General features: G+C 37.2%; 1 protein-coding gene across 1 annotated transcript; it reads right to left on the minus strand.

Annotated features, from left to right (window-relative positions):
* Positions 1–12,185: 12,185 nt before the first annotated feature.
* LOC125679953 (serine protease inhibitor Cvsi-2-like) lies at positions 12,186–14,985 on the minus strand. Its single transcript, XM_048919409.2, has 3 exons — positions 14,849–14,985; positions 13,428–13,544; positions 12,186–12,319 (listed from the first exon to the last, which is right to left on the minus strand). The coding sequence occupies exons 1-3, from the start codon at positions 14,886–14,888 to the stop codon at positions 12,225–12,227; spliced, it is 252 nt and encodes an 83-aa protein (XP_048775366.2). The 5' UTR covers positions 14,889–14,985; the 3' UTR covers positions 12,186–12,224.

Here is a 14,985-nt window from a genome sequence, read left to right on the forward strand (position 1 = left end):
CTAAAAATCCACCCCCCAAAATCACTACACGGGTTTGGGCGGTTTTTCTCAAATTACATTGCAAGTCCGATAACTCTACTTCTATATTCTAATTGCCGAAACAACACAGTTGACATTTCCGCGATACATGTTAAAGACAAAACCATTAAAAATCACTTATGCACATATAAGAAGTAAACTATACATGGTTAAATATCATCCGGCAAGTACAACTTCAACAATTTTTTTGTCTTTGATATGCTAGTTTTCGCATAACAGGCACTGTCACATGTTGAATTAAAAAAAAAAGGGGGGGGGGCATCGATTGCAACTGATGTTCTCTTTCACAAGATTTAAATGAATTTTGTTCCAATGCAAAGTAAGAGTGATGCATTGGTTTAAATTAACACTAAAGGCACGTCTAATACCAGAGACAATGAATTACACTATTTTTTTTAATTCAATATGTATGTGTCCAGACCTGTTCAAGTTGAAATGGAATTCCAGATCAAAATTTTCTGGATACTCCTAAACTCTGCTCATTTCCAACAGGAAAGGGTTGAAGCCCATAGACGGCTCTTCTAATGGTTCCATCAATTTTGGATATCGACCTCGACAGTGTATACTTGCAATACGGTGTATGATGTACACTATGGTCACTATCGGGGCCTGGTACACTATAGCAGTTTGAAGTATGGCAATTCTGACATGCAGTTTTTTCTGCAATTCGAATTTCATTTACAGAAGACAGGAATATTCTACATGAAGACTGTAAAACTAATGTCAACAATGTTACTAAACTTATCATGTTCAAAACCTAAACGCATAGACGTTTAGGATTGTGTTTAGACGTGTAGGAATGTGTTTAGCAAGTGTTTAGCATGTTATTTTGTGTTTAGATACTGTATTTTTGCATAGCTAAACATGTTCTCAGTCTGAACATGTTTAGGGTAGAACATGTTTATTACACTTCGCGTTTAGGATATAAGCACAATCCTAAACACGTTTAGACCTAAACACGTTTAAAAAGTGTTCCAAACCTAAACATTGTTTTTAGAGTGTAGTTTTGTCCTTATATTGAACACTGGAATATTCAATAAGATACAAGCTAGACCATTTCGTTTGGTCATTTTAGGATACAGTACATCAGTCGTTATTTTTGTCATGCTTTTTAGGGCTTAAATGCACATTATGGAATAGAAGACAGTCGCAATATTGGATCATAGAAGAAAGAGGAAACGATTTTCTCAAATTTTTCCTTACAAAGAGATAGGGGGTAGCATTTAAAATGGCCCCAAGAACGGCAGTAAAGTTCAAAATATCATGAAAATTTTCAATACTCAATTTTTTTTTTCATTTAAGCGAATGAACCGATATTGTTTCCGGTACCACGGCAAACCTAAAACCAGAAAGAAAAAATAAAGAGATATCCTCCATAAGTGAAATGTACCAAACAGTGACTAAAACATAATTTAATGATCCAATTGACAGGTGGTTGTAAACGCGCTCTCGATATTCACAATTTTACTGAATGAAAACTCTATATTTAGGGATAAATCAATGCCCAATGCACGCGACATCTTAAAGGGGTTGGTTAACCAAATTAGTTGATGGCGAGTCGTGGCGCTGCTTCCGCCTGTCTGTGCCACGGATCTGTCGTTGAAGTGATTGATCCACTTTCCATGTAAATAAGCTGTCGTTAGAATTGATAAGGGTTTAAGAGTGCCTATATATCTGTGTTTTTATGACTAACGATCTAACTACCCTCCGGAGATTCTCGAGAAAAGAGCGCTTATAAAAAACAAGTCTGTGTTTTTAAGTTCTGACTGACCATTTATACAATACCGTATATTCCTGATTCATCCCTCAAAGCAATATATCAAATGACGATAATTGACTGTATTTCTTGTACCTTAAATCTAGTTTTATGTTCTCGAAAAATGAGGAAGTGTGTTCGCATGGACATTTCAAACAAGTTTAGTTGTATTTTGGATTTAATACGTCACTTACATGTATTTTTGTTAGTAAAGGCATTAAACCTGATCCATTTTTATTCACCATAACATGGGCTTCTCCGTATTAATGTCGATTTTTAAGATGATACCAACAATTATTGGAAAAGATACGACATTGTATCATCTCCCACCATTGTTATTAGCCTGTAGCAAGCGACCGACGGAGGGAAACGCTAAAAAGAATCAAGTGTTTACTTGACTCTAGTGTTAAGGTGTGACGCGAAGTTTATTAATTGAATAATTATTAAACAGATCCCGATCACCTTGATGACGTCTATAAGCAATGCCGGTATCAAAATATCGCTGAACTTGACTGTTAAGGGACTATGATATTACCAATTCACACATGGTTTCTTGTTTCTATATGATTATTATTTTTTATTCATACATACATATATACATACATACATATACACACTTTGCAAGTCCCGTGGGGATCCGGGTTACAATAGGTGCTTGTCGTAGGAGGCGACTAAATGGGGCGGTCATTCGGATGAGACCGCAAAAACCGAGGTCCCGTGTCACAGCAGGTGTGGCACGATAAAGACCCCTCCTTGCTCAAAGGCCATAAGCGCATAGGCCGAAATTTTGCAGCCCTTCACCGGCGGTGGTGACGTCTCCATATGAGAGAAATATTCTCGAGAGGGACGTTAAACAATATACAATCAATTAATCACACTCTGCAAAGAAACTTGTACAGCATATTTATGATAACCTACCGAAGGTATAGTAAATATTTTTTTTCTGAGAAAGTGAGAGAGAGAAAGAGGGAGATGCATAGTCATTATGTAATATATTAAATCTACATACATATTGAAAAACGAAAATTAAAAATAAACAATCATGAAATAATTGATTCCAATGGTTCTAGCAGGTTTCAAACATATCTTTCTCACCATTTTAGCTCACCTGAGCTGAAAGTTCAAGTGAGCTTTTCTGATCGCCTGTTGTCCGTCGACTGTCTGTAAACTTTTTACATTTTCGACTTCTTCTTCAGAACCACTGGGCCAATTTCAACCAAATCTGGCCAAAAGCATCCCTGGGTGAAGGGCTTTCAAGTTTGTTCAAATGAAGCGCATGCCCCCTTCAGAGGTGAGATAATCACAAAAATGCAAAAATAGGGTGGGGTCATTTAAAAATCTTCGCAAGAACCACTGGGCCAGAAGAGCTGAAATTTACATGAAAGCTTTCTGACATAGTGCAAATTCAAGTTTGTGAAAACCATGGCCCCCGAGGGTAGGATGGGGCTACAATAGGGGTATTCTCTTTAGAGAAGTCGAGAGGCATAGCCTTCATCGACTTCTCTTCGCAAGCATTCATGTTTTGATTCTGGAAAACGTGTAAATGCCGGAGTCGGTGATGGTTTATTCTTCAACCGACGTTTCGACTCAGATGTGCCTGGATTTACGCAATAGACAATTTGTTTTCAAACATTTAACAGTAATGCTCAAAACTGTCATAAAGAAATCAACACTTACTTGCTTTTAATCCATTTTCAACATGTCCCCTGTCCCGGGTTTACGTTAACTGGTCTTGGGAGCTGTCACAATAGGGGACCAGTTAAGAGAAAAGCAGGCTGACGTAATCAGAGTTTGCTCACGAGCATTGTTATCACTCATATTGCATTACAATATTTATTATTTTATTAGTCCCCTACCGACGAAGTCGAAGGTCGGGACTTTAGGTTTGCGCTCCGTCCGTCAGTCCAGTTTTCCGCACTTTTTCTCTCTGTTCTTGCAGATATTTATTTTATATTTGGTATGTCGCTTTGCCATAACAAGTTACAGATCAAGTTCGAATTTCGTCTCGGTCTATTGATTTTTCACTTAGTTATGGCCCTTGGACTCAGAAAAATAGCATGAATAATCAGTTTTCCAGACTTTTTTATATGTGCTTGCAGATATTCATCTGATATTTGGTACAATGCTTTGTCATAACAAGTTACAGATCAAGTTTGAATTTTGTGTCGGTCCGTTGATTGTTCACTTAGTTATGGCCCTTGGACTTAGAAAAATAGCATGAATAATCCGTTTTCCAGACTTTTTTTGGTTGTGCTTGCAGATATTCATTTGATATTTGGTACATTGCTTTGTCATAACATGTTACAGATCAAGTTTGAATTTGGTCTTGGTCCGTTGATTTTTCATTAAGTTATGGCCCTTGGACGTAAAAAAGAAGAAGCATGAATTGTTAGTTTACATCGAAGTTTCTGTAGATAAGAATAGTACGCTCATTAAAACTTCTAGCATAGTAATACAACAATATAGCTAAATTATTCATGATCATCTACATGTCACAGTTTATTGCCTTGGTTAAAGACCTAAACCTAATTATAATTTTCTCCTTTTTTCTTGGTCTAGTCTCTGCTCGAATAGTAGTTGATTTCCAACCATTCCTATCCTGGTTCCCCAATTTTCCCTTTTACCATAACCTACATAATGAATTTTGAATATTGTTGTGGTACAGTAATTTTTGCAATCGGTAGGGGACTATTGAATTGCCATGCAATACTCTCAGAATGCTTGTTCCTATTCATTTGATCGCGAGCATTATTATCACTCATATTGCATTACAATATTTATTCCTATTCGTTTGCTCGCGAGCATTATTATCACTCATATTGCATTACAATATTTATTCCTATTCGTTTACTCGCGAGCATTATTATCACTTATATTGCATTACAATATTTATTCCTATTCGTTTGCTCGCGAGCATTTTTATCACTCACATTTACATTACAATATCTATTCCTATTTGTTTGCTCGCGAGCATTGTTATGCCTCACATCTTGGATTTTCGGAGCAAACGTATATTCTATATTTCAATGTATTTTATTGGAAAATTAAAACAAAAAACGTTTAAAGATTCAGGAATAACGACGCACACGCACTTTGCGTTTTCGTTCATCCGATTCGATAGATATGTTTCTAGAAAATGGATGTACATTTAAGTATAAGCAAATCAGAATATTCTACATACTCTTAATATCTACCAAATGCTAAATTTTAAAGCGTTTTATTGAAAAATGACAATACCCACTAGTTCTTATGAAAGGTCTACACTGTATTAGAAAAACAGTTCATCGAATTGTTTTTATCAAAAGGCCCACGGACCTTGTCGGTCACCGGAGTATTAGTTAATAGTATCACTAGCCCCAAGGGCTACGAAATCTAGCATAATTTTCTGTTCTGCATATTTAAGCTAAACCCTAACATTTAACCGCAATATAAAAAAAAGCCCACACACAAACACCCCCAAAACGAAAGTGTCCATACTGATGAAAGACTGTTCATACTATATGTTATAATAACTCTACATAAATATTTTGGACCCGTTGTTGAGGAAGAACACCTGGGTTGCGAAATTCGCAATTTTGATACACCCCTTTCTGTTTTTCCTACATATTTATTTAATTTTTATATAGTATCAACAAAGGTAAAAAGTCTTTCAAATGATAATCACTACGACCAATTTGGTCCCACCTTGGTACCAAAACCCGTATCTCTGGAACCATGAAATTTACAATTTTGGTAAAAGGATACCTACTTCTTCGAATTAACCATTCAGTTCCAATTTTGTATGAATAGCATTAAAGATGTTATTTAAATGTTTTACACCTAAACACTATATGCTAATTATATCTCGCCATGAATTCAACATCTACCCCAGGGATCATGAAATTTACAACTTTGGTAAAGGACTTTCTGCTCTACATTAATATGTATTTAGTTTTTCTTACAGATGTGTTTTTGTACAGACGATTTTAATTCCCTGTCGGTGGAGGCGAAGGGGACATTAAATTTGCACTCCATCCGTGCGTCGGTCTGTCAGTTCACTTTCCACACTGTTTTCATCATGCTTGCAGATAGTCATTTGATATTTGGTACATTTCTTGACCATGTAAGTTACAGATCAAGTTCGAATTTTGTTTTGTTTTGTTTTTTGTTTGTTTTGGTTTTGTAATGAATGTTGAGGAATTGCAGGAATCTTGGAGAAAACCATACGATTTGACTTAGGGCCGGTAGGGGCATGCATTCCTATGCAACACTTACAATGCTTGTTGGAAATGGTAAATTTCTGCCCCGCCCCTAAGGTCCCCGGAGTATATTCCTGAAATTTTAATTCCTGTCCCCTTGTCCCAAAAGATGTATATACCGAACTTGTAAAAGAATTTGTAAGCAGTTATCAAGAAGAATTAAAAAGAATGTTCCATTGATGATGCACACATTTAATCATTGTGACCATTTTGGCCTCACCCATGCAGATACCAAAACCCCTACCCCTGGGATCGTAAAATTTACAACTTTGGTAAAAGGCTACCTGTGCCTTCTAAATATCCACGTAATTTCAATTTTGTATTAATAGCATTAAAGATGTTTGAATGTTTTACATGAAACACTATATGCAAAATTTGGCCCCGCCCTGGAGTCAGAACCTCTAACCTGGAGATAAAAAAAAAATTCAATTTTAGTTTGTTTTTACAGATGTGCTGTTGTAGACAAGTTTTATTGTTTTTAAATTTTTTTTAGTTTTACCTGGCCCGGGATGCAGGAGTTCTGGAATTTTCAAACTCCCCTTGTCCCACAGACGTTTCGGACCAAATTTGAAAAGAATTGGAAGAATGGCAATCAAGAAGAAATTAAAACTTTTCAATTGTTAACGCACGAGGAAAGCTGACCAATATCAATAAGCCATCTAAAAAAAACAGCAAACATTAATAACAACACGTTCCCCAACGACGTGTGGGAAACACAATTACAGAGAAAATGTTTCATTCAATTAAATTGTGACTTTATGTATAATTATGAGTATTACTACTTCCGAAATTGAGAGTCTGCCAGTGTAAATCCCTGACGGGTGTTATCAATCCGGACCCCTAAGATTCTGTCCGAAGGTTTGTCCTCAAAATGTACAACACTCATTCCCCTGGCCGCATGGATATTAAGATGTTTTTAAAAAAAATGAATTCAAACTGTGACTAGGAGTCGCTTAAAATAGTTGCAATAACAAAGGATCACATGAATGCCAAAATATTAACATTGGAAACAGGGGCTCCTGATATTCCCTAACAGCATGGCACCTAGCCAATCGGGGTAATTCCATAGATATGGCCGAGAACCGCGAAGAAACGAAATGACAGATTGTAAATCTACTCGCGCATTTTACATATATGCATTCATTATACACGCAGTATATGAAATGATTAAGTTACGACCATTGGCAGGCATCAGTTTAGACCTTAGGACTTTTCCTCTTATAGATATTGTTTGGTTTCTTGTTGACTGGCTTTGTCTCTTCAGCTATTAATATACTAATCGATATAGGTTAATGCTTCCATAAGCTCACTGCTGATTCCGACAATTATGTAAATGATAACAGAATTCATTTACCAGTAACAGGTGTTTGTCAAGGAGAGAAACTATAAATAGTATTGAGAAGATGTGGATGGCGTTTTATCTCATTGTCATTTCGGATTTCAAACATTTTGGTTGAGCATCAATGAAGAGACATTATTTGTCGAAATGCTCATCTGGTGCATCAAAATTGGTACCGTATATAAGTTTTACACTAACAAGAATGGCTTCATACAAAAAAATATTTATTGCCGTATAGTATCGATAATACTTGTATAAAAGTTTTAGAATGATGTTGTTTGTATTATTTCTCGTCAAGATTGTGTCACACATTCGCATTGAGATGTCACTTGTTGTAAGTTAAGTACTGATCACAAACTTAGGCTCAGGGCCGTAGCAGTTTGGGTTCTTTAATGGGACGTCCGTTTTAAAGGTCGTATCCGAAAGATTTCTAAATGCCGAGTGTTTGACAAAGGGGCAATCACTAACTGTTTGATGCGGTCGTGCAATCACTAACTGTTTGATGCGGTCGTGCAATCACTAACTGTTTGATGCGGTCGTGCAATCACTAACTGGTTGATGCGGTCGTGCAATCACTAACTGTTTGATGCGGTCGTGCAATCACTAACTGTTTGAGATGCGGTCGTGCAATCACTAACTGTTTGATGCGGTCGTGCAATCACTAACTGTTTGATGCGGTCGTGCAATCACTAACTGTTTGATGCGGTCGTGCAATCACTAACTGGTTGATGCGGTCGTGCAATCACTAACTGTTTGATGCGGTCGTGCAATCACTAACTGTTTGAGATGCGGTCGTGCAATCACTAACTGTTTGATGCGGTCGTGCAATCACTAACTGTTTGATGCGGTCGTGCAATCACTAACTGTTTGATGCGGTCGTGGCACGAGCGGGGTTCGCACTCACGACATGCCAGTACAGTACCACGACCGGTATTTTTCATATGAAACTCAATCGTAAATTCAGTCCTGTTGATCCTGAACATATCTTTACAAAGTCGCTTGGTGAGCTCTAAAATCTGGAACTTGTTTAGCGCGACATTTTTATATGAAATATAATACGCGCAATCAATAATACTCATTTCTGATGTTGCAAGAACGGTAACTCTAAGTCATTCTGTGGTTAAATGCACATGTTTCACTGAAAACAAAAGTTCTCAGAAGAAAACATAGCTCACCGGGAAGCATGATTCTACTTAACCTATTCCTGTAGTTCAAAAGGTTAAAGTTTTTGAAAAATAGGTCAAGGTCTAAGGTTACTTACGAAGGATCCGGGTTAGTTTGTTTGATTGTTTTCCGCCACACTCAACAATTTTTCAGTTATCTGGTGGCGCCGTTTTTATTGGTGAAAGAGAGAACTCGGATACAATGTACCTGGGAAGAGACCACCGACCTTCCGAAAGTAAACTAGGTAACTTTCTCACTTACCGGCGCGAGCGCGATTCGAACCCGCGCCGACCATTCGACCACGGAGGGCCCTATGTCAGTTTTGAGGAAATATTGCAAAGAGAGTACATGATTTGTCTTTTATTTTTCCACATTAAACAAGGTAGGAAAAAGTTGAGGTAGCAGAATTAACTGGACATGGTTCATCTATATACTGGACTCCATGCATCTAATATGATACGCATGCGTAGGAGTTCCCATCACGAGCGGCGAATGTATCTATACATGTATGTTCCCACTATATTTACCTTTTCTTTTACATGCATATGTTTTCAAGCATGTAATAATCAAGGGATAGTTAATAACTTTTAAAACTATTTCAGCTGCAATTCTGTGCACTTAAGGAATAACAGGTGAACATCGAACCATACAACTTTAAGGTAATATTGTGAAGAACTGCGATGTCGAGCGATTGGCGAAGAAGCAATCAGTGGCGGATTTAAGGGGGGCGCCTAAAATTTTCAAATTTAAGGTGAATCGTGGTATCTTGTTTAGAAAAATGTACTAAACGATAACAGAAGCAATAAGTCCTTCCACTCCCGGAGAAATAAATAACAAAATCTTTTGATTTCTTGAATTACTTTATTGGGAGAACTTAATTTTTTCCAAAAACCCTTAAAATTTGCGTCATTTTATTAATTTCCCCTGGGCCCCCACCAGGGCTTTGCCCTGAACCCACTGGGGGTCTCAAGGTGGCACCCAGACCTGCTTCATAAAGTGGCTCGTCCGCCCCTGGCAACCACTACATGTACCTATACGTATGTTTACGTCTTAGGTTTGACGTCTTGAATAGGGGATTTTCGAGTTCTTCCATGTCCGTGTTCATTCTGCATTTAGTCACTATTACGTCATACTTTTTTAGGCATGGTCATATCCGGTTTATCGTAGTTAACGTAAATACACAAAGTCTTGTGTAAGTGTATATACATGTAGGGCCTACAACCTATTGAAATGGACGATGATTCTATGCAAGTATAATCGAACTAAAGAAATTTTTGTAATAGATAAGTGTTTCTTGTTCCTTTTACCGTAAAGGTAATATACAAAGGCTATATGTAATCCTATCCAAAAATTGTTGGTGTAGATACGTAAACAGAATTGATCTCAAGCTCTTGAAAGTCCATCCGCCTATTGGTAAAGAAAACTGACTGAATGACTGAGTTGTCCGAAATCATCAATAAAATTGTGGGGGAAAATTAAATGAGGACATATACCAGCTATTGAAAATTATTATGTCATGATTTATCTTTATAAATATTGGGCACCATTGGAATGAACGGCGACTTCAGCATTGCAAATCTGATAATGGGTATATAGGTACTTCTGAGGCATGCACGTAGAATGTGGGAGGGGGAGGGAATGGTCCCCATTCTAACAACCATAACTTTCTATTATTTATATATACAAATAAAGATATATTTCGTGAGACAACCACCAAGCCCCCCCCCCCCCCCAACTTTTTATGGCGGCAGAAGTGAATGGTACGAATGCAATTTATGAAGTGAATCCATAATATGTTCTCCCTACGATTCAAGTAATCAGAAGGGGGGGGGGGGGTTTATACAATATACATGACATGATACGCTAACCCCCTCCCCCGCCGGCGTTGACACGATAAGGAACCCTCACTGCTACGGCCCTGAGTGCTAAGCATGGGTCTAAATTTGCGGTACTTAACCTAAAGCTGTTGGTGTCTTAAAATGAGAAATGAGTGAAAACTCCTCGACGAGTCGTAAAAACAATCAACCTTTCAACACCTCCCCCCTCCTCAATTTTAAAAGGTGTGAAAATATAGGCCTATATATTGAGGTATAATAAGTCGTATGTCACTACTTAACCTTCATCCATGCATTTCAAATTTGAAAGATTTTAAATAATATGCTTTACGGCGTGACCGTGTTTGAGGGCGAAGCAAAATGTATTCCGAAGGTAGCACCTGACGTGTGAGGACAAAGCTCAATCAAAGTATTCTAACTTTAGACATTTCAAGTTGCATGATCCGCCTACTCATTGAACGAGGGAAACTATATGCAACTGATGTAAACAGTGCATTGTGACGTCATATTCAGCGTCGGTGTTTAGCAAATTCATAAACATAGGAGGAGACAAGTTACAAATTTTGCGTTACTCGAGACCAGGAGTGATTTTAGGGTCAATATGATTAAGAAAATAAGATTTACATGCTTTTACGGATTTTATGCAACATCTCAGAACGACGTGAATTTGTGTATACGAGATTCAAAATGGAGAAATACATGTCCACGTGATAGTATTCGAATCGACGCCATTGGAACCAAACTTTTCAAGTTCCATAGGTATGGTTTAATTTTTTATTAGTTTTCTTTATTTTCCTTTTAAATATGTATATACGTGTTACCTATAGACAGAGCTCCGATCTCACGGCCCTTCGGGCCGTGAGAGGGCTTCGCCCTCTATTAGTGAAAAGAACATGTTAGGATTTGTTTGTTTTGATACATTTATCTAATATGTTTTACGTCGTGACCGTGTTTGAGGGCGAAGCAAAAAGGGTTTTGGCATTAGTATCTATATCCAACACAGGACAAAAATAACCCGAAGTTAGCACGAGGACAGAGCTGTATCAAAGCATCCTTTTGGACATTTGATCCGCCTATATATTGAACGCGGGAAATATAACGCAATCGATGTAAACAGTACATTGTGACGTCATATTCAGCGTTGTTATTTAGCAAATTTACAAACATAGCGTTTGAACCACAACAAAAAACATGGCATTAATCGTGGAGTGATTATATATGATTAAGAAAATAAGGTTTACATGCTTTTACGGATTTTATGTAACATCTCAGAACGACGTGAACTAGGGTAGACGAGATTCAGAATGGAGGAATACATGTCCACGCGCTTATATTCGAATCGACGCCATTGGTACCAAACTTTTCAAGTTCCATAGGTATGGTTTAATTTTTTCATTATTTTCCTTTTAAACAAGTATATACGTGTTACCTATAGGGGGAGCTCCGCTCTCACGGCCCTTCGGGCCGTGAGAGGGCTTCGCCCTCTATTATTGTTAAGAATTTTAGACAAAGTAGTGTGAAGCCTGAAGGCATCTTCTTTGACCACCCCCCCCCCCTTCCCTGAAAAACTATGCTACGTGCCTGTTAAATCACGTTACTTAGGTAGATTCTAAAACACAAAATACGCACGGAACGGAAGAACTCGAAAATCCCGGCATTGTAGGGTAATCGTCCATTACCAAAGGAAAGAGAACACAAAAGCAAAGAGGGATTTCTGGAGGATGCAGTTAGTATAAATGTTCTCCTTATCGAACAATTTCACTGCATTCACTATCATATATCGTCTGCATTAATTAAAGAGTTCTGAAAAATAATCATCCCGTAATCAAAATTTATTTAGAACGTTCATAAATTTAAAAGTGAGTACATCTGCATCGCCCGTCGATACAGTGATGCTGGCGTCCATGGTCACATCGGCCGTGACATTCAGTGGCTGTAGCACAGACACCTAAAATAGAAATGACGTAATCTTATTCATCTTATTGATCGCTCTGAAAGGGGCAGGAATACAATTTTTGATCAATTGAAATTGAGGTTTTTGTGCTAAAAAAAATGAAAGATATTTTATACAAGAGTGGATTAAATATTTTTACACAGGGTATACTTTGTATTTACATAAATTCAGGCTCTCAAAACCGTGCTTTTAAACACGCTGTTTGTTTATATCTAGACTCTTAAAATTAGACGAATGCGTGCACATGTCGTAGAACTGTAGACAAGCAGGAAATTACGCACGAAGGCGGGAATACCAAAATTGTCAAAAGCTTCCTGATAGATCAATTTACGGAGGAAGCAAATCGAAGAAAACTGAAAATTTTCGTTGCCAGAGCTTTTCTAACCGAAGACGTCAACTCTGTCGCCATGTTGATAGTTAAGTCACGTAATACGAAAACATAAACAAGGACAGTACCTTGTTTTAAAAGTTTAAAAGTGTCAAATTCTTGCATCATCTTTTTTAAATTTAAGTTGTTGCTATGTTTTACACGAATTAAAAATTTTAATACTATCATATTACTAAGGAAATAACTGATGTAAATTTTAAATATCTTCTAAATATCTAAGTAATTTTTTCACCCAAATCGTGACTATGCCTCTTTAAAGAGTCAACAAGGTGGTGAATCACGTGACTTTAACATGATCAATTTTACGGGAAAATAGCGACAAAAGTCGGCAAAAGGAAAAATTCGAATTAGTAAGTAACACCTTTATCAACAACGAATTGTCACATGACATATCAATAAATAGGATCAAATCTATTCAATAGAAGCAGAAAACACTGACAGTTTTTTTGGCGGTCGGAGTTTTTTTTACTGAAACCCCCCACCCCCTTTTGTCAGTGTTCTCTGCTTAGTTATTATAGATTTACAGACGGACGAAAAGACAAACGGACAACATATCAAACACGCTCATCAAGTAAGCTAAAAATGAAAAGCCAAATAAATTGCTTGATTTTTATTGCAGGGGAATATGTCTATCCTCCCTAGTCGTATAGCAGAATAACCCACTTCCTTACAATAGTAACGACACCTCTTTATATAAAGATTACTACCACATACCGTCGCCTCCAGCGGCTGTAGTACACGTGCACTGGCGAGAGATGCAGTGTAGCTCGGCCCCTGTTCCACAGGTAGTTATAGAACACTCATCATGATCTCGGCACGTCTCACAGGAGACTAATTAAAAATAAAAATGGATTTAATTGACAATAGCTTCATATGACGGGAAAATTGTTCTCCTGTCGATATGTGTCCCCTTGTGTGCGCATGAAAAGCGATGGAATGGGGCAATAAATTCAGTAGTTGTTTTAAACAGATCTTTAATTCATATTAATGACATGATTTTACTTTCTATAGTAGAATCGATAGTGTATGGGTTATTTTGTTTTACGTTCCATCGATATTTTTACTTTCTATAGTAGAATTGATAGTGAATGGTTTTATAAAATATATATTACTAAATAGACATCAATACACACAAGTACATGTTAAGAGAGATAAGCAAACAAGCCAAAGGGCTTATCTCTGGGCTTTGAACATGAAAGGTATTTTATATCGAAATTATATATATATATATATATATATATATATATATATATATATATATATATATATATATATGAAAGGCGAAGATAACGAATTATCTCTCTCTTGTGTGTACTTGTGTATCATTGATGTCTGTTTAGTAATAGATAATGATTAGATATAAAACTAAATCCTTGGGAACATGTGTACCAATTTTGATGATGCAAGCCATGTGAGTATTGTTTTATCAGATCCACGACGGGCGTATAAAGTATTACAACCACTCATAACGTGATTTTATGCAAATCTATTTAAAATTAATTTTTCACGTCCCTTTCAAAATGGTAACTCATAGTGAGACGTCGCTAGCTGTAAGTGAAGTTTAGACCTTATTATTTGCACTCAGAGCCGTAACAGTGAGGGATCTCTATCGTGCCAACACCTGCCGCGATACGGGACCTCAGTTTTAAGGTAATTTCCAAAGGACAAATCACTTTTTATTATTGGCGCGCCTTACATGAAGGTTCGACACCAGCTGGGCTTGATTATACAAGACAGTGGACGTGCTAAAAATCTGGAAATTATCTCCATCATAGGGGTTTTCCCGCAAAGTAAACCAGTCCTGAATGCATATCAATTTCATGAATATCTAAAGGGAAAGTTTTGGGATTTCAATATTTTTTTCATGTCCCTGCATTGAAATCTAGCACATATTTGAGGACGCAGCTTTAAATAAAATCTAAGAATTAGCATGGATAAGAGTTGTAGCATGGATAAGAGTTGTAGCATGGATAAGAGTTGTAGCAAAGATAGAGCCTGTATAACTAATTCACAACCGTTCATAACAATTTGTTTCGCATCCAGTGTCAGTACAGGGAGACTTTTTAAGAATGCCAAATGGACGATATTCTGAAATAGTAATTAAAAGCAATTTTCAACGGCAAATATCTAAATACCTGCAACAATGAGAGCAGCGAGAACGAAGATAGCTTTCATGGTGTGAAATCTGGGTTGACGGTCGACGTGAATCGCACTATCTATGTGGAGTGTTATATATAAGCATCCAGATAATGGACGTTGTGATTACGTTCGT

The sequence above is a fragment of the Ostrea edulis genome, chromosome 2 (genome assembly GCF_947568905.1).
Source record: "Ostrea edulis chromosome 2, xbOstEdul1.1, whole genome shotgun sequence".
In the NCBI taxonomy this organism is placed as follows: domain Eukaryota; kingdom Metazoa; phylum Mollusca; class Bivalvia; order Ostreida; family Ostreidae; genus Ostrea; species Ostrea edulis.